At 48.3% G+C, this 24,833-nt stretch overlaps 1 protein-coding gene across 1 annotated transcript in view; it reads right to left on the bottom strand.

The window, feature by feature from the left end:
• B4GALT5 (beta-1,4-galactosyltransferase 5) overlaps window positions 1-24,833 on the bottom strand; it is a 62,312-nt gene that overhangs the window by 11,305 nt on the left and 26,174 nt on the right. The window contains exons 2-3 of the mRNA XM_040981334.1: window positions 6,320-6,454; window positions 442-555 (exon numbers count right to left, since the gene is read on the bottom strand). Of these exons, the coding sequence (XP_040837268.1) occupies window positions 442-555; window positions 6,320-6,454 (249 nt within the window). The remainder of the gene's footprint in view (window positions 1-441; window positions 556-6,319; window positions 6,455-24,833) is intronic.

The following is a 24,833-nucleotide window of genomic DNA, read 5'->3' as shown; positions in this document are numbered from 1 at the left end:
CAATTTAAAAAACAAAGGCAGAACCATCTTGGGAGCCCCCAAGTACAGAGTGTGAGAACTGACCACAAGTACTTTAGCTCACACATGGGATTCCAGAAAAAAAATAAAATAACCCGAGGTTTTTAAGCAGTACTTTGTTCAGAAAGTAAGTTCCCCAGTATCAATCAAGCCAGTTATAACTGGTAGGAGAGTCATACTAAAAATAAAACAAAAACTGGCAGCTTCTATTGTCCATGGGACATTTTAACAGATTCCAAGTTAGAAGCATGGGCATATGGCAAGGCAAAGAGAAGGTGCAGAAGACGATAGCCCAGCCACAGGCCCCCTTATGGCAAGCCTGGCTGATGGGAGCCAGGGGCAGCCTCTGCTCCCACAGGTAGGGAGGCTGACACCACAGTGCACAGGGACAGGCAGCAGGAAGGAAGCCAGAGCTCTACTCACTCATGGAAGGGAGCCTTTCAGGGCAGGTGTGGTTTGCAAAGTAGGTGAAGTCTTCGGGAAGAAACGTGGTGGTCTGTAGAAAGGTTTCACTGTGGTTCAAGTCCAGAGGATAATCTGGAGAGGTAAGGAAGACAGGCCACTGAGGCAGGGACACACGAGTCCTGTGACTCAGGCACACTGATCGCAGAAGCCCGCATGGCATCTCAACACGACCAGGATACCTGTGCTAGTTCTTGCTGCAACTAAAACCTTTGGGGAATGAGGGGTGGGCCATGGGGGGTTGCCTGCATCCCAAATCCCACACTGCCTCCACTTTGAATCCAGTTTCCTAATATGCAGCAGGGAGGCAGCAGGTGACGGTTCAAGTCCTTGGGTCCCTGCCACCTGTGTGGGAGACCAAGATGGCTGCAGGCTTTGGCCAGGCCCAGCTCAAGTTAATTCAAGCATTTGGGGAATAAAACAATGAATAGAAGTTCTCTTTCAAAGTTAAAGATTAGAAGACAACACACTGATCAATGAGATGGCAGCTGCATGATACTGTTTCTGCCAGAGTTCCTGGTATGCTTGGACTGCAGGTGTGTGTGCCGTCAGTTCATGGTCAATGGCAATGAAACCAAAGAGCCCTCTCCTCCCATTATTCACTCAAGGAGCTCTTCCAGCCTTTCCCAGTCAGTGTGATGAACACTGCCACTTGCTGTCCACCTCTGGCAGGTCTCCCCACTCCAGCCTCCCACCATGGAGTTTTCATGTCTGCCCACCCTACACCTGCTGGCACAGCAGGGTTAGGACAATCATTGGTGGTGCTATGTTGCTGCTGCTGTGTTAGTCATAGCTGAGAAATGTGGGAAGTCCCGTATGCCTTTACCCTGTTGGCCAACTGCACAGGGGACGACTGCTAATGCCATGACATGCCATGTCCTCCCTACCACTCTCCTCCAAAACACCCCTGGGTACCAGGTGGTCTCTCACAACTTCATCCTTCCTGGAGAGGCTGCAGCCCCCTCTGGCCCCTCCGTCTGCTCCTGTAACTGTTTACTTTTTCCATCCCATTTTCTCTACTTCCTAAGAGCTTTGCTCTGTTCCACCCAGCCCTTCTTTTAATCAGTTGTGCTGCCATATTTCTACATTCTTTGTTTTATTCACTCTTTACAATATAATGCTCTTTAAAACACTTTTATTGAAATTTATTTAGTTTAAAGTTACACATATATACACACATGTAACTGCATGAGCTGACTGTTGATTTCCCCATCAGGCCCATCTGCCCTCCAACCTTCCCAACAGTCTTGCTGTGGTCTCCATGGCTGTTCTCTTTGTTCTTAAGAGTTTATATCCTCACAAAAACACCACATGAGTATCCTGGTGTGGTCACTTCAGTGGGATTTTAACAGTGTGAAGACAGATGCCTCTGCCTAGGGGACTGTAATGGTGTGAAATGTGACCTCACATTTCACACACGGACTCACTGGAGCAGCGCAGACATGAGGCTCGGGGTAGGGACCTTCCTGGGCAGCTGCTCCATCACACCAAGCCATTCTGCGGTTGCTGACTCTACGAAAATCAAAACTGCCCATTCAAATTCACTTTCACCTAAGAATTCTAGAGTCTTCACGTTAGCCATGTTTTTTAAAGCACCATGAGAAGGTTTCCAGGAATCAATGACAAACAGCCTAGATGCCTTTTACAATGGAACATGGCTGCCAACTTGGTGGGCAAAATCCAACAGGAGGCCACTCAGGGAGAACTTTAATAGTTTCTTCAGTCAGGGGAGAAGGCAGCAAATCGCTGTTGTCCTGCTAGTGGCAGTTTCCTGGAAAACATTACACTTCCACTCCCAGAGGCCAGCAGTGATGATTTTCCATCAAAGCCAGCAAAGGAAAAACTGCCCCAAAGAAACCGGCTCCAAGCTTTTACCTTGCTTCCTACAGGCAAACCTGCCTGAAGCAGAACCTTCTTCTAAGCGGAGGAAAACTCTGGGAAGAAGTTCCAATGTTAATTATAACTCCACATTAAATCTCATACACACACATATAAAATGACTGTCTTTGAGAAGACAAATTAAAGGTCCCCCGTGTACGACTTGACCTGTGCCTGTGATCTGCCTGTGTGTGGCAGGAGAAGCTGCTTAAACAGCACAGTAATTACACGGCCTGGAGGCACAAGATTGGTGGTGGGATGAGGAGGTCGTGCTGGGCCTGTTCAAAAGCAAATCAAGGGAATCAGAAGAAAATGATTCTGGACGATGGAAGACACAAGCGTTAGAGCTACAACCTAAGTAGAAAACAGAAAACTTAAAAATTAAACCCAAAAAATCCTATAGAAGAGACAAGACCTTTGCCGCCTTCCTGGTCATACGCTTAGCTTTTTTTTTTTTAAAACGTTTTATTTTTTATTGAAAATGCAGTTATAAAGAGAAAGAGAGACAGAAAGATCTTCCATCTACTAGTTCAACCCAGATGGCCACAACAGCCGGAGCTGAGCTGATCTGAAACCAGGAGTCAGGAGTCTTCGCGGTCTCTCATGTGGGTGCAGGGCCCCAAGGCTTTGGGCTGTCCTCCACTGCTTTCCCAGGCCACAAGCAGGAAGCTGGATGGGAAGTGGAGCATCCAGGACATAAAGCAGTGCCCATATGGGATCCCAGTACTTGCAAGGGGAGGATTAGCCAATTGAGCCATCACGCTGGGCCTCCACTTTCAGGTTTGTTTCACAGTCTGAAAAAAGCCCTGCCCACCGTCTGCACACAGACAGCAAGCATAAGGGTCACCAGCAGCAGACACAGCAAATGGGGCTGATGTTTTCATCTGACTACGAATCAGTAACATGTCGCCACTGAGACCCTCTAGCACTCCAGGGTCCCCTCCAACCCCACGCTATACCTCCAAAACCCCCAACTTCCCCATTTCTAATTTTGAGTTCTTTAAACAGCGACTTAGGTTAAATGAAACCTACTTTCTCGGTGGCTGCAGAAGTCTTTTCAAGAAGTGAAAAGAGCCAGAGGATATTGGTCACCCAGGCCCTGGGGACTCTGCATGGTCACCACAGGGAGTCCTCCCACCTGGCCAGCTGCTCAGGGATGGAGCAAGGTACACCCTGGGGGCTCCAGCGCACCTCCCCCCTCATCCATCACTCAAAACCCACGACAGGAGAGGACTGCTGAGAGCGAAGCAAGTGTTCTGGCTTTCGAAGGTTTCACTTTTCAGTTCACATCTGACCTAGCAGGAGGGTTAGAAGGGCAAGAAGGTGGCAGCCCCCTGTACACCAGAGAGGCCAGCAGCAGACACCCCAACTGCAGGGGCTCAGCCCCGTGCTCTGTCTGCCACCTCCAGCTGTTGCTGACATCTGGAGAGTGAAGCACTGCACAGGAATACACGTCCTACTTTCTCAACCTCCCTCAGAAGAAAAACAAAAAAAGAAGAAGAAAGCCAACGTTAATTGTCACGCTAAGCTTTGACCCAGAGAAAGCTTTTCAAAGTGAGCATATGCCTGAACGTCACATCTGAAGGGAGGTGGGCCGAGTACCAGCTGGGTCCCCATCATGTCTGGTGTCCCAAGAAGGAGTGGCCAGGCAAGGTGGAAGCCTTCCACCTCTAAGGGTATCCTAAGCCCAGCATGATCCCTCCAACACAGATGTAAATGGTTGGTTTTGATTGGCCATGCTGCGATTGAATTTTCAACACAATTACTCTCCCAGAGTGTTGGAAGCAGGTCCTGTGGCACAGGGGGTTAGCTTGCCCCGTGAGATGCCCACACCTGCCGGTTAAAATCCCCAACACTTTGCTCCTGCCCCAGCTTCCTGTTGAAGTGCCTGGATGATGGCTCAAGTACTTGGGTTCCTGGTTTTAGCTCTCACCACCTTTTGGGGAGTGAACCATCAGACAGAACATTCATGTCTCTCTCTGCTGCTCTGCCTTTCAATGGGATAAATAAATCTTAAAAACACAACATTAGGGGCCGGTGCGGTGGCGCAAGTGGTTAAGGTCCTCGCCTTACACACCCGGGATCCCATATGGGCGCCGGTTCTAATCCCGGCAGCCCCGCTTCCCTTCCAGCTCCCTGCTTGTGGCCCGGGAGAGCAGTCGAGGACGGCCCAAAGCTTTGGGACCCTGCACCCGTGTGGGAGACCCGGAAGAGGCTCCTGGCTTCGGATCGGCATAGTATCGGCCGTTGCGCTCACTTGGGGAGTGAATCATTGGACGGAAGATCTTCCTCTCTCTCTGTATCTCCTCTCTGTATATCCGCCTTTCCAATGAAAAAATAATAAAAAAAATAAATCTTTAAAAAAATAATAATAAAAAAACACAACATTAAAATGTCAGTAATAATAATAATAAAATCAAGATAGCAACTTCCTAGAAATGGATCGTAACATAGTAAGTGTTGTCTTGGGCCTGGCACAGTAGCCTAGCGGCTAAAGCCCTTGCCTTGCCTGCGCCAGTTCGTGTCCTGAGAAAGCCTCAAACAGGAACTTGGGAAAGCAGTCAAGCATGACCCAAAGCCTTGAGATCTTGCAGCCACGTGGGAGACCCAGAAGTGGCCACTGGCTCCTGGCTTTGGATCAGCTCAGCTCTGGCTGCTGCAGCCACTTGGGAAGTGAACCAGCAACTGGGAATTGTCCATTTGTTTCTGTGTGTCTGTCTCTTCCTCTAGAAAACCATCCCTTCTTGGACTGTTTAACTAAACCATGTGGAAAATTTATGTTCTAGTAAGAGTCGAGGGAAAAGCAGTACCTTCCAGGTGAAGAACTCCTCACACAGTCTCTGATCAAAACAGCTATTTGGGGACAAGTTGTTACAATGCAGTGTTGGGCAGGCCAGCTAACATCACCCAGTTAGTGCTTTTAAGAGCCATGGGTAAAAGCTGCAAAGACCCAGGAGGCCGGGACATTTGTTCTGGAGTCTGTCATCGCTGTGTTCAGCTGAGCGATCTGAAAAGTTCTCTTCAAAGCCACCAGGCTCAGCCTGGAGCTGGGATTAAAGCACAGGATGGACGCCTGGCAACCTCGGGGGAGACATGGGTGGAGTTTCTGGTTCCAGGCTTACTCTTTGGTTGTTATGGGCAGTTGGGGGAGTAAACCAATGGACAGAAAAACTGTGTGTCTCTACTCCCTTGCTTCCACAACTTTGACTTTTAAATAATTAAATCAGACAAGAAACAAAAAAAGGTTTGCCCAACAAAGTCCTCCTGGGCTGCACACACTCATGTGGAGGATACCTCCCCTAGTGGCGTCAACCAGGACCAGATCATGATGGAATAAAACCTTGTGGCCATAACCCCATCTACAGTGTGTGACTCAATACCAACTTCTTTCTGAGTTGGCTCTCGGTGCTCCCAATCTGCTGCTGTCCCAGGTGTGTACTTCATCTGCTACTGGTGAGACCCTGGCAGCAGCACAACTGATACGGGGTCATCTCACGAAAATATTTTGAAGGATGCTCTTGACTTCCCTGAAAAGTATTACAAGGAAAACACACCCTCCATCCTGCTACCCTGAATAGGTTGTGAGCAAAAGTGAACACAGCGCTTGGTGGCATATTAAGCCACCACCTGGGATACTGGTATCCCATAAAACAGGCACTGGTTCAAGTCCCGGCTGCTCCACTTTGGTTCCCTGCTAATGTCTGGGAAAAGTAGCTAATGTCTGGCCCAAGTTGCTTCAGTCCCTGATATTCACATGGGCAATGCAGATGGAGTTCCAGGCTCCTGGCTTGAGCCTGAGCCCAGCCCCAGCCACTGCAGATATCTGGGGCAGGAACCAGTGGACGGAAGCTCACTATGTTTTCTTGTTAACTCTGCCTTTCCAATAAATACACAACCCTTAAGTGAAAGCAGAGATCTCGATGAAAGATTCTGACCACAACCTTGTGTACCAGAGACATACCTGAGTCATTTACACTGCTGTTCCTCTTGGCATAGGCGCTCCGGACCACCTGCTCATACACTTGAGCACCGATGGTCCTCACGTTGTCACGGATCAGAATGCCTTGCGCTTGCATCATGAAGAGGTAGGTGTTTACTGAAAAGATAGAAAGGGACAGAGAGGTGACTCCACAGGTTGCCAGAGCTTGCGGTCTCTTTTCTGGACTTCAAAACCTGTTTCAGTCCTAAAACGCTATGAGACTCCAACTCCATTCTTTGAATTGCATTCAGTGTTTTAGGGATGCCAACATTCCCCGCCCACAGGCAGCTGGCAGAGCTCCAGGAGACATCTATTCATAGTGAACAGTTTTAGAAAAACTACCAACTTAAACACTGGTACCCCACCTCGTCTCTGAGAACCTGATCAGTGATGTAGCACCAGAAAAGTTCAGAGAGACCTCAAGACTTCAGAAGTAAAACCTTTCTTTATGCCCAACTTTACAACCCCTCACGGCCACACAGAAAGGATGGGACTGACTGCTCTCTTCCTGGGCACACACGGAGCTGGGTCTGCTCCCAGCCACCTTTCCAAGTGCTGGGCTGTGACCACTGTCCTTTGCGAGATTTGCAGTGGGACAAAGCTGATGAAAGAATGCCAGCAGTTCTCACAACCCACCCAGCCCAGATGTCCAGAGCAATGGGGCCACAGCAGCCAGCAAAAGGCCTGTGTTTACCCAGGAACATTGAACAAACGAGTTTTCACAACAACCAGGCCATGGCCATCACCTGTAGAGAATGGGCTCTACCTGGACATCCCGGAAGTCTCTAAGACACAAAGCTAGGGATTGCAAGGGTGCACACGTATACACACTCCCCAGCCTAAGGCCTCACTGCCTTCTATTTTCATGAACTCGTAATGGCTCTTAACCAGCCATCACCATCCATCCCCTCTACTTCGTCCCTGTGAAGGGGATGACCTGTGTCTTACAGAGGTGGCAGGGGGTCACTCATCTCAATTCTGAGCATCTGAGAGGGCTGCCATAAAACAGCTGGCTGATGCCTGCTGAGGCCCAGGCAGTCCTGGAGCTGGTGTGGACCACATTGAGCCCATGACGCCTTGGGCTGGCCATTCTGGCCCTTCAACAAGGCATCCTTTGCTGTCTCTGAGTCATCATCACTTCCACAGTGTCCTGAGCATGATGAGCGGTCAGTGATGACCATATGGAGGAAATGTGGACGTCAGTTCACTCGGCTTCAGGCTCTCGTGTTCAGTGCTTATTCTAGTCTCACAACTGGGACCAAACAAGCCACCCGAGTCTTAATACAGAAAACCCCAGGTGGGTAGTGCTCAGCGGGGACATGGAACCTTTCCCAATAGTTCCAATCACCTCTCAGGTGTATATAATCACAGTAATAAAATGGCAATCAGAACAAGTCAATGACCAGAAATGCTTCCAGAAATGAGGTAACGGTAGGGGGGGCCTTCAGCTTGGGCCTTGCACGGATGGGAAAGATGGCAGTGTTCTAACTTCTGGCAGTGGCAGTGAAGAGCCCAGGACTGTGCATTGTCGTGTAGCTGGAAAAAAACAAACTTAAAAGTCCTTGCCTTGCACGTGCCAGTATCCCATATGGGCACTGGTTCTAATTCTGGCAGCCCTACTTCCCATCCAGCTCCCTGCTTGTGGTCTGGGAAGGCAGTCGAGGACGGCCCAAAGCCTTGGGACCCTGTACCTGTATGGGAGAACCAGAAGAGGCTCTGCTCCTTGCTTCGGATTGGCGCAGCTCTGGCCATTGCAGCCACTTAGGGAGTGAATCATAGAGTGGAAGATCTTTCTCTCTCTGCCTCTCTGTATATCTGACTTTCCAATGCAAATAAAATACATCTTAAAAAAAAAGTGAGCGAGAGAGACACCTTCAGGCACTCTTCAGTGTGGAGTTCTGCAATTCTGTGGGAAGAGCATTTGATTTTCTAATTATTCATTTATTGTTTTTAATGGAAAGGCAGATTTACAAAGAGAAAGATCTCCGTCCACTGGCTTACTTCCCAGTGGCCACAATGACCAGAGCTGAGCAGATCCAAAGCCAAGAGCCAGGTCGCCCATGCAGGTGCAGGGTCCCAAGACTTTGGGTCACCCTCTGCTGCTTTCCCAGGCTACAGCAGGGAGCTAGACGGTAAACAGCAGCCTCGACATGAACTGGAATCCTTACGGAATCCGTGCATTTGCAAGGTGAAGGCTTAGCCACTGAGTCACTGCGTCTGGCCCTTGATTTTTATTTCCAGCACACGGCACAGAGTCAGCTCCCAGAAGGCAGGCAGGTGCGAGACCTCAGCTTTAACGCTCACCCAACCCTCAGGTGCCCAGGCGGCTACAGGTGCTGACTCTGGGCTACATGGCATGTTCCCACTGCCCAGAACTTTTTCCTCTTCAACATCCCCAGAACCAGCTGTCTTCAGTAAATGCAAGAAGACAGGTTCACTGGGTGCTATGTGCACAGTTTTAGTTAATTATGGCTAAGAATCCACCCCCACTCCGTTCTTGTGTGGGGGGAAGAATACAGTTGCTCAGTCCCTCCTTTAAATAGCTTCCTGTTCCCTTGGGGGAATCCCAGTGGAATCCCAACTGCAGGATTCCTCAGGGCTGTCATCTCCCCATCCTGAGGGAACATGGTTCCACTTGGATGGGGGCCTGGGAGGCAGGGGGTGTCGTGAATCTGCACCTGTGACTAGCTCCCAGGGACCCTGATGCTGTTGGTTTGAGAACCACACCGCTGCTCTAGGGAGCTTCAGATAGGCGGTCAGAATAGTAAACCACGTTTTGGGGGGGCACTGGGGTCCAAACCAGGGGTGCCCCTGCTCTGACCTTGACCCCTTCACAGAGGCGGAGCCCCTGGCCAGGCACCTGATGCCACATCCTCTCCCTCAGTTCTCAAGCACCTATGTAGCTTAACTGATTACTCATAAGCAGACAGCTCTCAGCTCTCTCCATTGCACAAAGGTACCACCTGGAGCACTCCTAAGGATAGCTTTGTCCACCCTGGCCCAGCCAGCATCCCTGGGCAGCTACCAACCTGTAGCAGCTGGCCTGTGCTTCTCCCACAAGACCCATCTGATCCTCCCCACACCAGCTCACACCCTCCTCAAGGACACTGGTCTTTCTCTAATTCCCAAGAGGGTCTGATAATCAAACACACTCCAGTGTCATCGAGCATGGCCACCACACCCAAAAACACAGCCACATACAGATAAACTCTACTCTGGGATGGGTCCTAAACATCTCCCAGTCACTTTGGTTCTTGCTCAGCCTCTTCCCTACCCATGCACCTGTGCCTCCCGTCCCCAGCACCAAGCAAGCCCCATTTCTAGGTGTGCGTCCTCCATGGTATAGGCACTTGCCTCCCCACCCAGTTCCTCTTCCAACCTGCACTGGATAAGGGCTGTGCTGGCACCCAGGCAAACAGAGACCCATGTGTGAGCTGGAAAAGGACAGACACAAGCCAGCCCACCAGGAGCCCCAGTCCATGTGTTAGCCAAACACCTGTCACCTGGGAGCCCCTTAGAGAGTCACAACACTCAGTAACTTGAGGCCCAGAAACTTCCAGAATAGAGATGTTGCATCATATAACCTACCCCCTTCCTAAATCAGCACTCTGATTCATCTGCCCCAATAACCAGTAACATCAACTCAATCTCCATAGAGTCCACTCTGGAAAATGCTGTTCTGGACACTTCCATGAATGGACTGTAAAACTTTTACTACCTGGTTAGGTAATGGATCGATATTCGCTGCTCACTGTTGGAAAACAGTGATGACGCTGTACTATTGATTCCTATGAAGCCTGCTGGAAGCTGATCCCCTGATGTCATCAGAGCTTTGCCATGAAACTCTGGGTCCTGTGCTCACACAGCTGGTTCTGCGGATGGCAGGGTCGGGCCCTCTGAGTGTCCCAGTTGAAACTCATTCAGGCAGTGGCCCAAAGCAGGAAGTGTGTATACACACACACAATGAAGTGGGGGAGGGTGCTGCTTAGGGCACCCCCCCCCATCCCATAACTGAGTGCCTGAGCACCAGTCCTGGCACTGCAGCTTCCCGGTAATGTGTCCCCCCTACCCCCAGGCAGCAGTGATGGCAAGTACCCTACCACTCACATGGGAGCCCCAAACTGAGTTCCCTAGTTCTGGCTTTGGCTTGCCTCAGCCCCAGCTGTTATAGGAATCTGGATAAAAGAGTTCTAATGTCTCTAAAAATCAGATGTGGGGCTCATGTTATGGTGTAGCAACTTAAGCCTCAATCTGCAATGCCAGCATCCCATGTGAGTGCCAGTTTGAGTCTCTGCTATTTCACCCTCTCTGCAGCTCTGCCTTTCAAATAAAAATAAATGAACCTCAAAAAAAACAAACAAAAGTGGTGCAAACTATGAAATCTACCACTGTTTAACAAGGATCTGTTGACACCCACTGTGCTGTGTGCAGTGCTGAGCCAAGGATGTACAAAGGCAAGCTGGAAAAGAGGGCACAGGTGCAACCGCCCAGAGATGATATTACGATTCTCCCCCCACTTCAGGGATACCTTCTCAGCCATAATTTGGGAGGAGAACAAGCCCCATTTAAGGTGTGCAGTCAGAAATTTCCACCTAGAGCCAGCATGCAGTAGCCTGGGACAGTGGATTTCAGTGGAAGCTTCCGGGAACTCAGCCCAGGGCATCCCAAGCCTGTGCCTTCTTCCGCTCTGTCCTTCATCCTAATGGACAGACTCTCCTCGCTCCACAGGAATGCCAGCCAGTCTCAGGTCTCCACGAATTCATGTGACCAGGTTTGCAGTTGAATGCCCAGTTTAATGACTGTGACTCACAAAAATCCACCCTGCCCCCATGGGGTACTGAAACCTGACTCCCCAGATGACAGGATGAATCCAGGAGAGGAGAAAGGTGTGGTTCCACCTGCTCAGGAAGGGCTTCACTACCTTCTCTTCCCTTCCCTTCTGGCTTCCAGAGGCAGGGAGGCAGGAGGAAGCAGACCTATAGCCTGAGGTCAGCCCCCTCAACGGCCCTTCCCTGTCTCATTACAGTGCTCAACATCTTTCTGAATGTATTCCCCACCCCAATACCCACCACCACTAGACTGAGCGGCATGAGGACAAGGATGGGGGTCTTAACCCTTCCATGCCTACAGCAGCTGTGGGTCAGGGCAGGTGCAAGGCAAGCATGAAGAAAGCAAGTCCAGAAACCACAGGTGTGGGGGTTCAAGGTTTTCTTGGCATTGTCTGTCCCTCCTCCCTCCCTGACAAGAGCCCCTGAGATGCTGGCAGTTACCCAGCACCTACCTGTCCCCCAGCAAGCCTCAGCAGTGCCCAGTCACCACTTGACCAGACCTGCCAGTTCTGTGGGTTTTTCTTTCAAAACGTGCCGGGTTATTCTCACAGCCCATATGTTTGCCTTTTTGTTTTGCATTATTTTTAAGTTTCACTTATTTATTTGAAAGGCAGAGTGACGAGAGAGGGGGAGGAGAGGCCAGGAAGACCCCAGAGGGCCTCAAACATCACATTGGGGTCAACAAGCAGGAAGTGAAGAGCAAATCAAGCCGATTCACCACATTCTCAGCCCAGGACAATGAATCCTGCAGAAGTGAGCTGCCGGGGTGGAGTGCGGACGCGCATGTCAAGGAGGAAACAACTGTGCAAACCAGGGAGAACCACTGGGGCCTGGGACTCGACAGGAAGCCAAAGCCCTATGTGACAGTCAGGGTGGACCTGGAAGGTCAGGACTCTTGTCCCGGGACCTACCCACAATGTCCACCTTATTCTCAGCACGCCCTATGCTCAGGTAGATCCCAGGAAAACCCTGGACCCAATTTGCGAGTGAGGGTTTTAGCTCATGCCTGTGTCAGGAGAGAAAAAAGAGGAATAAACAGAAAGCAGGAAGTCTCTTCTTCCCTCCTGCTCTTCCTCTCCCCATAGACAAGATGCTTATATAAGATACAGTAGTAAAAATAAAGAAAAATCAAAGAACCAGATGTGCCCAAGGAATGCAGGTTCAATGTTTACCTTGCTATGGCATGACCCGCACCACTCCTTTTGACAAACTGGAAAAATCCAGAACATGAAAAATAACTGCACATCAGTTATCCCAACAATGAGATTACCGTTGTCCAGCTCAGCACAGCACAGCAGGTGTTCTATCAACCATCAACCTGCTTCTTCCTCTTAGGAAGTGAGGGGGGCTAAGGTCTGAATAAGAAACCTAGCCACGAGGAGCCAGGATTTCACAAGAAGCTCTGTCTCCTTAGCCTTAACAAACAGGCCCCCCTCCTCTGGGGCATTCAGCGCTGTGAACACACACAGCTCTTGCCTTCTGCTTTGCTGACGCACGCCTTTGCCTGGATCTTCAGTGTTTCCTATGTAACTACCCGGCTTCCAACATGCCATTGCAACAGCAGGGACCAGTGTTGTTAGCACCCACACTGAGAATTCTGGGCCCTACAAAACCTTAGGGTTCAAAACGGGATGCCTGCTTGATTCCTGTAGCTTCCTACTAATGCACGCCTTGGGAGGTGACAGGTGCTGTGATGGCTCAATCATCGATCCCTGTCACCATGTGGGAGACCCGAAGGCTCCACTGTGAACAGCACGGGAGTGACCCAGTCACAGGAGCTCGCAGTCTGATGGCCTTGCAAATAAACCAAACCTGAAGCCTTCTGCAAGCTCGATGATCCAGTGGTAATTAGTAATTCTTGCATTTTGAATCTACTTAAAACAATGTTGGATATTCATACTATCCAACGTTCTTAAGTCAAAAGGAATGTTTGGCTCACAAAATTTACACCCATTGTCACATATAATTAAACTTTCACACAAACACACACAAAATGTTTTTAAAAACCAGAGTAAAATACACGCAGACAGAATACTGAATCCAAAAAATTATTTTGGGCAAAAAAAAAAAATCTCAATTTGACGAATCTTTTGCTTTTCTAGTTCTGTCCACTTGAGGCAGAAAGCCACCAAGTTGACAACAGGTTATATTTTCAAACCACTCCCCGATAAGTGGTAAAAATTAACAGCTCTTAAGTATGCTATAAACATTTCCGCTGACTTGCTAGTCGGCTATTGGTTAAATGATTAAGCTGTACATGAGATTAGACATGAAAATGTTATCTTAACATATATTAACTAGCTAAGTAGGCTGTGGCGCTTACTTAACTGATAGAAAAACTTCAGCTTTTAGCATCTTCATAGACGAAAGCATAAATTATTTTCTACCATAAAAGCTTACTATGCAACTTTTTTTTAAAAAGAGACTTCTTGATTTGAAAGGTTACAAATACAGAGAGAAGGAGAAAGAAAGACCTTCCATCCACTGGTACACTCCCCCAATGGCCAGGGCTGAACCAAGCAGAAGTCAGGAGTTAGAATTCCGTCCAGGTCTCCCACCAGAGAGCCAGACTGGAAAGTGAAGCAGCTAGGATTCAAAAACCAGAACTCTACACAGGTGGAGGTTTAATCCACAGCTATAATTCTGGACAGTGTGAAGCTCTTCACAGCATAATCAATGATCAACATGAGCACATGCGCACGGACACACACACACTCACTTCCATACGAGGGGCTCAGCAACAACAGCATCCAAATCTGACACCAACGTACCCTGCATCTGGAGAATAACGCACTCAACCCTGGGTCAAGCACACTCAGGCTACACCACAGACAGACATGGGGGCAGGGAGGTAAGAAACTCCCAGTGCAAAAACCATTCTCTTAAAGGAGAGAGGGAATCCCTAGACTTAGGACGCCAATGGCCCCAAAGTGAGTCCTGGGCCTGCCTCCCTGGACCTGGCTTCAATCTGCACAGCAGCAACGTGAACTGGTGAAGGGAAGGAGTCAGCTTTTTCACCCACGCTCTGATGGCACAGGACATCTGCAGGTGCCTGTGGAGCTCACTTGCTGCGTCACAAGACTTATCCTAATTATCCACTTACTGGTTCCTGAACACAAAATCACATGCCAGCGAACAGGCCTTCACACATTTCATCAACTCCCTGGTAACTTGGGCTTGTCTCCCTCTTCCTGGACCTTGACACCCACTAGATGGTCAAGTTCCTTTCAACTCAAAACACCCAGTCAGGCATTGTTTTTACCTCTGTCTTCGTTTTGGGGAAACTGGCTGACACACACTCCAGGTTTGCCATCCCTTGCCTCACTGTCACTCACTGCCGGCCTTCCTACCCAGAGTACTACCATGCCAGGGAGTAGAACCTGAACTGGCCAGATAAGCACCAGCTGGGCGCCACGCCTTCTCCTCCCCCTCTGATCTGGAAGTTGTGTTGGACTCCCTACGGGTGACCAGGGGCTCCTGTTTCTTTTCTTCCTCTCTAAAACTGCATTTGATAGTTTGCCCCAGGTCTAGTTCTAAGTTTGATATCCCCTTAAACTCACAGTGGAGTTATATTTGCACTGTGAGTTACCAAGAGGGTGGAAACTTAATCTGACCATGACTCTGCCTATGGTGCTTGGAGATGGGGCGTCGGCAGGTGATTAGAGTGAAGAAAAGTCATCAGGGCATCGCCTCCAGAATGGAATCCTGGAGGTTTTATAAGAAGAGGGAGAGGGACCAGAACACACAGACACGCGAACGATTCTCAGCATGGATTCAGGACTCTGTCAGCAGGCGTCTTCACCAGCTGCGGAACCTTGCCCTTGGACCAGAACTGTGAGCCAAAACACCTTTCTTTTTAACTTACCCAGTCTGTGCTACTGTGTTATTAGCAACTGAAGTGGACCAAGGCAGCTGCTCTGGTCTCCTGCTCACTTCCTCCTGGTCAGTGACGCAGCAGACAGATGCTGTCTGTACAGCTCAAAACCCTCTGTAAGAGGTAACCGAGCCTCTGGAGAAGGATGCCAGAAGCCGTCTGCCGACACGATTCAAACGGCTGGGGAGGACAGGTGTTGTGGACGGGAAGTAAAATCAGTGTAACTTCTGGCAATATCAAAGATCAAAGGGAATGTTCATACTCTGACCCAGGGCAGGGAATGTCCAGCAGACAGCCCCTGAGAGCACCTGGTCTGGCTGAGGCAAGCAAGGGCAGGACTCAAAATGTGATACACCCTCCGGCAGGGATACTTTGAAATGAATCACTTCACATGACCCTCGAATGATGTTAGAAATATTCAAACGGCTACTGGCAGAAAAATGGTACCTCACCCTGATTGAACCCAATAGCTCCTACCTTCAGGAATTTATCTTAAATAACAGAGTGTGTTCAAGAAGGTTTATCTCAGTACCGGTAAAGGTGACTTACCTAAATGTGCAGGAAAAGGGACTATGAGAAAGAGATGAGGGCAAAGTCATTCTGTGACAAATGAGGTAATCATTTTAAAGGTTACTGTTATAGAAGTTCCAGCCATTTCTTAAATTTAAAAACTCACAATGTACAACAATGTGAAATATCACACTGTCTTAGAGACAGGACAGTCTATGCACAAAGCAGCTTTAGACGGGCACCAAGATGCCCACAGACCTCATCCCTGCTCAGAATCACAATTGTTGGCACTTTCTTTGTTTCCTGTTATAATACAGCATGTTCATCATCAGAAATACTCTTGTATAACAGAGTTCGTTTGATTTATCTGAAAAGCAAAGTTAGAGAGACAGAGGGAGACCAGAGAAACAGACATGCTGCACCCACAGGTCCATTCCTCCAATGGCCACACCGGCTGGAGCTAGGCCAGTCCAAACCAGGAGCTCCTTCTGGGATTCCCGTGTGTGTAGGAGTCCAAGGACTGGGTCCTACTCTGCTACTTTTCCAAGTCTATTATCAGAGAGCTGCATCAGAAGTGGAACATCCAGGACTCGAACTGGTGCCCATATGGGATGCCGCTGCTGTAAGCGAAGGGTTAAACTGCTACACCACAGACCCAGCCCCAGATTAAGGAGTTGTAACAGTAAAAATTATTGTAGTAGCCAAATCTGACTGAACTGACCCAAAAGTCCAGTCTCCAGTGTTACTGAGAATTCTGTTTCACACAGCATCCACATATTTAATATCTATGAGCATACTTCACAAATGATGCCTTTGGGCACAGCCTTTCTCTTGCATATTAAAACCACTATCCTACACAATCCTACATTTTTTTGTGTGTTGGGAGAGACACAAAACACAACAAGGTTTCTATGTTGTTAGAGTCACTGCTGCAAAGCGCCCCTCAACCCCACCAGGATCCCTCCTTTCCCTACCACCTCCCCGTGATGCACAACTGCCCTGGAACCCCCGTCTCGGGCGTCAGCTTCCTGGAGACTGCCCGACACCTCAGCAGGCCCACACTGCACCGCCTGGCCTCCAGTCTCCCTCCTGATCCTCTTTGGGAAAGGAGATTATTTTAATGCTGTGTGGGGATGATATATTATAATCCTATTACTGATAGCCTGGAAGATTGTAACACACTATTGAGGTTATCTCCTTGTTGGGAATTTAAGGATTTCCAAGAAGGCATCGTTCCAGCTGACATGAATACCCCAACTGTCTAATGCGTGCAGTTGGAACCATGTGTTCCCAGAGGAAGCACTTAAACACACACAGGCTGAGAGGCAGACACTCAGCCAGCCCAGACCTTCCCCTGGCCCTGAGAGTGAACAGGACCTAATCCAGGCGGATAGCTGCTCTCTGGTATGCACCACAATGCAGTCCTACAAGACAGGTTTATATCAGCCATGCAGAATACTGAGCCACTTTTCTGTCACTGACTCATACTGTCTTCTACTTGATCTGGAAATATGAAGCATTAACTTTCCATTCTTCTGCTAAGTGAGGATGGTAAACATGTTAAGCAACTGTAGACCCACCAAGTCCTCACTCCACACTAGGAGGGGGAGTGTGGCCGTGTCTGGATGGGTCAGAACTCCTAGGACTGCTCAGCCTGCAATAGCACAACTTCTTCCCACAGACTTTTTCCTTTTTTTCTTTAAAGAGTTATTTATTTGAAAGTCAAAGTTACAGATTATAGCAGAAGAGAGAGAGAGAATCATGCATCTACTAGGTCATGCCAAAATGGCCACAATGCTGGGGCTGGTCCATTCTGAAACCAGCTACCACATGAGAAGCAGGGACCCAAGCACTGAGTTACCTTCTACAGCTTTTCCCAGGCCGTTAGCAGGGAAATGGATGGGAAGTGGAGCAGCTGGGACTCAAAGTGAAGCCCACAGGGCATGCCCAGCATTGTAAGCAGTAGCCTTACCTGCCATATCACAACGCTGGCCCCTCCCAGGGATTACTTGCTTGCAATGGGGAAATTTGTGCATTTACAATGCAGAGATGGGGACTGGGAATCAAACTGGATATCATTAACATTACAAAGAGCTAATATCACCTTCATAGTACTCCTGTCAAAAATTTTTAAACAATTGGGCCCAGCAGCGTGGCCTAGCAGCTAAAGTCCTTGCCTTGAATGCGCCGGAATCCCATATGGGTACCGATTCTAATCCTGGCAGCTCCACTTCCCATCCAGCTCCCTGCTTGTGGCCTGGGAAAGCAGTAGAGGATGGCCGAAAGCCTTGGGACCCTGCACCCGTGTGGGAGACCCGGAAGAAGAGTTCCTGGATCCTGGCTTCGGATCGGCATAGCATTGGCCCTTGCACTCACTTGGGGAGTAAATGATCAGATGGAAGATTTTCCTCTCTGTCTCCTCCTCTCTGTATATCTGACTTCGTAATAAATAAATAAATCTTTAAAAAAAACTTTTTTAAACAATCTAACAGAGCTTGCAAAACTATCTTCCAGTTTATCATGCAACTATACACATAGTATCTTAAGTTATACATAGTTTATAAACCAATAAACTATATATAGTTTGCTACACAGGTATTTATAGTGTTGTACAAACACAGAAAATTTTGGGGGGTTTAAGATCACCAGGGTGAGGCGAAGGTATTCTTCAGCCAAAGAACCACTGGAGACAGGCTGGTGAGGAAAACTTTACAAGTTTTAAAGGTTATAAGGAAGGGGAGGGCAGGAGGCATCTTCTGGCAGACCTGCACCCACCAAAGACACTTAAAATTGGCTATAAGGCACATTTACCTCCCTTGACCTTCTGGTCATGTCAGAGGTCATGTTCCACACCTAGAGCTAGAAGCCGGAAGCCGTGCCTCACATCATGGGCAGGTAAGCAGTGAGCCACTCCCACCCGATAGCAGGCAGGGCCCAGAGGCAACTGCCCACACAGAGTAAGGAACACATTGAACTGACATTAGACAATTCTAGAATGTAGGTGTTTACAATATGAAACTAGTCACCTGGCCTCTTTAGAAAGTTACTGCGATGGAGAGTATGGAGTCAGGGTTGAGGGGCTACTTCTGACTGGGCCAGAGAGACACAATCAAATGCAATACGTGACTTGGCAGGAGCAGGCAGTGGTCAATGACATTTTGAACCCCACTGTAAAAATCTAGATATGGAATAGATATTAGAAGATACTACGAAATTGTAATTAATTTTCAGAGCTGAAGTCGTAGCACTTAGGATACAAAGGAGAACATCATTTTATGAAGACACGCATACTGCTTGATCTGGCAATAATTTCATGTGGCTTAGGGAAAAAGGAGACAGGGTGACAACAGAAGCAAAACGGGAACAATGTTAGTTCTAGATGGAAAGTGGCATGTTCATGATGTCATCCTTTAACTCCTGCTACTGTTTCATAATAAACAGCTGTGGGAGGAGTGTGATTCTGGATGCACCTACATTGCGTAAATCTAACACTGAGAACTCGGTGAGTTGGCTCGGTCATGATATGAGGAATACAGATTCTGGGAATATTCATGTAAGTGAGAGCAGGCAGGCTACTCTATGGTTTTTAAAAAAAATCACTATTTGATTGCCAGAGCCAAAAATGTCATTTACTCTTTCCCTCTAAGCTCACAGGAGAACAAAAGAAAATGACAGACAAATCCTCCTGGCACTCCCTCACTCCATGTCTTTGGCTTTCCAAGGACTTCAAGTCCAAGCTCCTCATCTGTAGTTGGCCTTGCCCATAATTCTGGTTCATGCTCCTCCCCACCCCAGCCACCAGGGGACTACTAGCCGCTTTTGCAATGAGCCAAGGTCTCAGACAGCACAGTACCTACTGTCTCCATGCAAAGATACAAAACCTGGAACAATTTGGGTGGTGTTTGGTACAGCAAAATAAGCTGCCACCTGGGTATGGTTCAGGTCTGGGCTGATCCCAGTCTGACACTTCTCCCTGCTACTGTGTCTAGAAGATGGCAGGTGATTGGTCAAGAAGTTGACACCCTGCTACCCGCATAGGAGGCATCAAATGTAGTTCTTTCGGGGCTCCTGCCTTCAGCCCTTGATTGTGTTGGGCAATTGAAGTACAAACCAGCAGAGGGAAGAGCTGTCTATTCTCTCTCTGTTACTCTGCCTTTCAAATGAATAAACAAACTTTTTTAATGAGCAAGAGCCAGACAGCACAAGTGAGTCCAGGAGGAACTAACAGAAGGGAAGAAATGAGAAGAAAGATGGAAAGATTTCAAGGAAGACCACACCCTAGTGTCTGCACAACTACCTTTCCAGTCACAACAAAGACGAGGCGTAAATTCCTGAGAGATACTCTTGGGCAAAAATAGGGACAGACTGAAAATTAAACTCACCAAGCTCCTATCCTGTGCTACTGCTGCTGCTACTTCGTAGCTCTGAAATGTAACAATTAAATTAGAGTGTTCCGTAATAGATTTAACATTTTATTTTTAAATATTAACAAGATCGCCACAGGGACTAAGTTTATCAAGGGATAACAAACCTAACGGCACCTCCCTAGCTTACTTGGAGGCCAATTAACATTTCCCAGCACACCCAACAACCAGGCTCTCCCGGGTAAAGTTGCTTAACATCCTGCAGATTTCTCAGCAGGCGCCTCTGCCCCAGAATCCATTACAGTGAAGGCACAAGGGCTTCAGGTGTGCAGGTGGCCATCACCTGCACTTTCCTAGCTACCAGAGTAGCTCTGGCAGCTTCTCACTTCACTTTGTTTTGCAGTTTGCAAGATCCAAAATCTAACGTGCTATTTGATTTTTAGTCTCTCTTCTCTCCTTGGTTTTCCTTCTCACAGTTATTTTTAAAACGAGCACATGCCTAATATTTGAAAGCTGTCAGTAGCCATCTGTGCCTTTTCACATTTACATCACTGTTTTAAAAAGAGCCACATTTTGAGTTTGTGACTTTCTTTCATCGATCTGGCAGACCCTTTTCACTGCCAGAGCAGAGGCACTGCACTGTGAGGTCACTCTAAAACACATCTAGCTGGAGTTAAAGCACAGACTGAGTTTTTTTACCGTCATCTCAATTCCAGTCCTGAACCCAAATCCACAATTCCCAAAAGCCAGCCTGGTATCCCCTTGATTCTTCTCCATGACTCAGTTCCCTGATGCAGTAACTGGGAAACCCTAAGGATCAGAATTCTAAAATCAGGTAAAAAATGGACCCTTCAGGTATATGTTCCTATTGTTACAGGAAAGCTTTTAGCTGATGCTAATTCCAAAAGAAGGATGCAAGAAAAAATTCAAACAAATGGCTCAGCATGCAGCCTTCCACCCAAATCTTCCCCCAATTAATCCACAGAGATTTCCTGAAAACCCCTCCTGCTCACTTGCGGTTGCCACAGAACCAACTCCACAAAACTATGCTCATAGCAGGACACTAACACTAAGTAATTGCCTGCATTTGCACTCAATATGCTGGGAGTAGTAATACAAGCAGAGATGAAGTTAAGCTATCAGCAGAAGAGCAACCCCAAGGAGGAGTAAGGAGGGGTGAGCTCCTTCAACCCACACCAGCCAAGAGGGTGCCTCCTTCTTCTAGGGATCAGAGCTGTCCTAGGCTGCTGTGACAGAACAATGCACCTGCAGCCTGAAGCACAGGCTTGGCCTCAATGAGTAGTCCTGGCCTCCAGGCTTGAGCGCTGAGCCTGACAAGGTGTCTACAGCTCCTCCTCCTGAGCACACTGCCCACTCTGGCACTGGCCAAGGCGTACAACTTCTGTTTTCTCTCCCATTTCACACAGTGTAGACAGCAAGCACACCATGCATTAGCGCAGGGCCCCAGTGCTAGGTGCAACTGTGCATTGGAAATAACGTGAAAGCAATATTTCCCGAGAGCAAGACCACTCGATCTATTCCCGAAACATGACTTTGCGCCTTGGAAGAGTACAAACTGTGTCTTCCTATGCAACTGAGCACACAGGAAGTGTCCACCACCGGAGCCACAATATAAAATAAGGGCCATGCTCTCCAGACTAAGCTACATTTGCATTTGGCATACATGACAGATGCAGCATCTCTTAAATCATATACCTGCAGGTGCTGGTCAACCATTTCATGGTAGACAACGGCAAGGTAGACAACTAGAAGACACGGGAGGAAGCCTCAGTTTGTCCCACCCTACCCCCAATCCCAATGTGCCAATCAAATACAGCACACTGGTGCTCAGCAATTCGAAAAGATGAAGGCCAGCTTCATTATAAACTTCCCAAACAGAGCCCGATTACATCAAAACAGAAAAACAAAATCAACCCTGGAAACTCAGGCTCGTGACACCATTTGTAGTCTTAGACAGGTGAGTACCAATAATTCGGCTGGACAAGTGCAGAGGCCTTTTCCTGAGTTTGCTCACCCTCTGTTCCAAGAACACACTTGCTTGCCTAGGGTAGCCATAAGACAGGTCCCCGCTGCTGGCATGCCTGCACCTCTCCTAATCTGTTAGCCAGCAGATCTTGAGAAAAGCCAACCAGGGCTTGCTTTAGACACACAGTCACTGCCCCTGGAAGTCCTCCAGGAGCTCACAAGGACCCTAGGACAAAGTGAGAACAATGATAAAGACCTGGTTTCCTCAAACTTCCTCCATGTGTACGCCTCAGGCCAGAAGAAAATAGAGAATTAGCAGGCTTCAGGAACTTTGATAATAGAAGTACTATGTTCTTCCTATTTTGTAGAAAAGGAAGGTGGGGACTGGCCAAGGCTTTGAGAGTTCAAAGCCGAAGCTTCCTGCACAGACCTTGGACAGCCTTAGCTTCCATTCCCTTCCATGAACACTGGTATCTTTAAGGGTTGGGGTTCCTGGAGTCAACCTCCTGGATGCATTAATCCTTTGATCCCATGAAGCAGGGGTGAGGTGGTAAAGCCAAGATCCAAAGCAACCAATACAAAAGGAGAGAACAGTAGATACTTTCATCTTTTTCAGCTTTTGTCATGGCTGTTACCAGAACGGCTGGCATGGCTCAAAGATTCGAGGTCAATGACCTGGAAATCTACTGAGGCTGCACCTTAAAGGTAACCATGTTCTCTGATTTTCTCCTTCTCCAACCTTTTTAGCATTCAAGGCTTTCTTTGGCCATGGCTAGTGCTAAAACAAACGTAAAAATTTCCGTTCCGTCCTTGGCCATGCTCGGCCTCTGCAGAGCCCTCCCTGCCTGTGATTCTGATGTTGACTCAGTAAGCCATGCCTGTTGGCACATTATCTGAGGTTTCTGTAGACTTGATTCCTGAAACCCAAAGGGAAACCAGGTTTTCCAACGCATGTCACTGCCCACAATCCTGCTGTTATCAGGCCAAAGAGCAACATGTCATTTAGGAGATATGGTCAATAATGTTCTTTCCCAGCATCTGCCCTACAGTAATGGGGAAATGTGCTTAGATCTCAGCCATCCGTCAGTTGAGCAAACTTAAGAGACTACTGTCCAAAACACTTCCCGTTCAAGACATTTCTCCCATTTTCAGAAGAGGAGACCTGTTCTGACTTGATGGCTATCTTCAAGTGGCCACTTTTTGGAACCTTTCTGTTGTAATTGATGAGAGCTGATCTCCCACCTCCCCTGAATAAAAGCACCACATATTTCACACAAAATGCACTAAGTCACATGAGCCAGAAAGTAAACCACCTGGCTGCTTCCTACCATGGCCATTAGTGTACCAGCAGTACAAGGAAAGGGGCCATTCGAACAAATGCTCCCAACTTCCTGCACACCTATCTGGGAACCTAAGCCTGAGTTAAGGAGAAATAAAACTCAGTACAAGAAGGTCTTCTTAGGAGTTCTTAAAATCATACAAAAAACACCAAGACATACCATAACTAAAGATTGCCATTGGAAACCTCTCTGTGCAGCTAGGTACAAAAGCATAAATCTTGTGTGGCCAAGTTCTGGTGGTGGACAGTGGTGAGGGTCATGTGCAACGGCCTGGAAATGCACACTTGGTCTGCTCCAAGTGATGTGTTCTGCGCACTTTGTCATGTAAAGACTAGGATTTTAAAATTTTAGGTGGTGAGGCTGGCATCATGGCACAGTGACTTAAGCCACCACCTGAAACACTGGCATCTGTAGAATCACTAGTTTGAGCCCCAGCTGCTCTGCTTCTAACCCAGCTCCCTGCTGATGTTTCTGGAAATATAAGAGAAGATGGCCCAAGTCCTTGGGCCCCTGCCAGCCATGTGGGAGGCCCGGAAGAGGCTCCTGGCTTCGGACTGGCATAGCATCGGCCCTTGCGCTCACTTGGGGATGGAAGATCTTCCTCTCTGTCTCTCCTCTCTGTATATCCACCTTTCCAATAAAAATAAAATAAATCTTTAAAAAAAAAAGACAAAAAACAAGTCAAATGACCTCCCTCACATCTCTCTGCTTGAAGCCTCCAGGGGACGCCCACCTCACTCAGGAGAAATGTAAAACTACAAGGCTCTAGATCAAGAGCCAGAAATCCGAGGGACTGAATCCTGCCCACAGCCTGTCTGTCCTGTGCCCTTGCCCCTCTGTACTAACAGAACGAGTGCTGAAGTCTCTTCTAAGAAATGGGCTATGGGCAGGCATTGTGGCATAACCGGTTAAGCTGCAGTCTACAGTGCCCACATCTCATACTGGCTGTTCTGCTTCCCATCCAGCTTCCTGCAAATGTACCCTGGGAAGGAGTGATGCTCCAATTACTTGGGCCTCTGCCATTGGTGCGAGAGGAAGAGATGAGGTTCTAAGCACGTGACCCAGTCCTGGTTGTTGCAGCCATTTGGGGAGTGAATCCATGGACACTACTTCCCCAACCCCCATCCCCTGAGACACTTCCATGATCTGCCACACCTCCCCCAAGTCCTCCTTCCACTGTTAGTGAAACCCTCCCTACCCGTATACTAGTTACAAATGCAATGTCTCCTGTCCCCACCACTATCCACACTTCTGCCCCTTCTCTGACCATTATCCACAGTGTGAACCACCTAAGTGATACAGTTTTCATTTTACTTCATAAAATAACAACAGGGAGTCAAGCCCTGTGACACAGCCACAGCTCTGGTCCCAACACAGGTTCGTGACTCCAGCTTCCTGCCAGTGCAGACCCTGGCAGGCAGCCATGCTGGCCGAGGTACCTGGGTCCAGGCTGCATTTCCAGGAGCCCTGGCCTGCAGCCCCATCTCCCAGACTCTGGCCCCAGGCCAGCCCCAGGCTGCAGGCATGGGGAGGAGCTGATCCAACTCTCTCTCTCTGTCCAACACAAGTTTTTCAACAAACCACGACAACCAC

This window comes from Ochotona curzoniae, unplaced genomic scaffold (assembly GCF_017591425.1).
Source record: "Ochotona curzoniae isolate NIBS_2020 unplaced genomic scaffold, NIBS_Ocur_1.0 contig_3520, whole genome shotgun sequence".
Classification (NCBI taxonomy): Eukaryota; Metazoa; Chordata; class Mammalia; order Lagomorpha; family Ochotonidae; genus Ochotona; species Ochotona curzoniae.
Note: the sequence above shows the minus strand (reverse complement) of the source record. Positions and strands in the feature narration are given on the sequence as shown.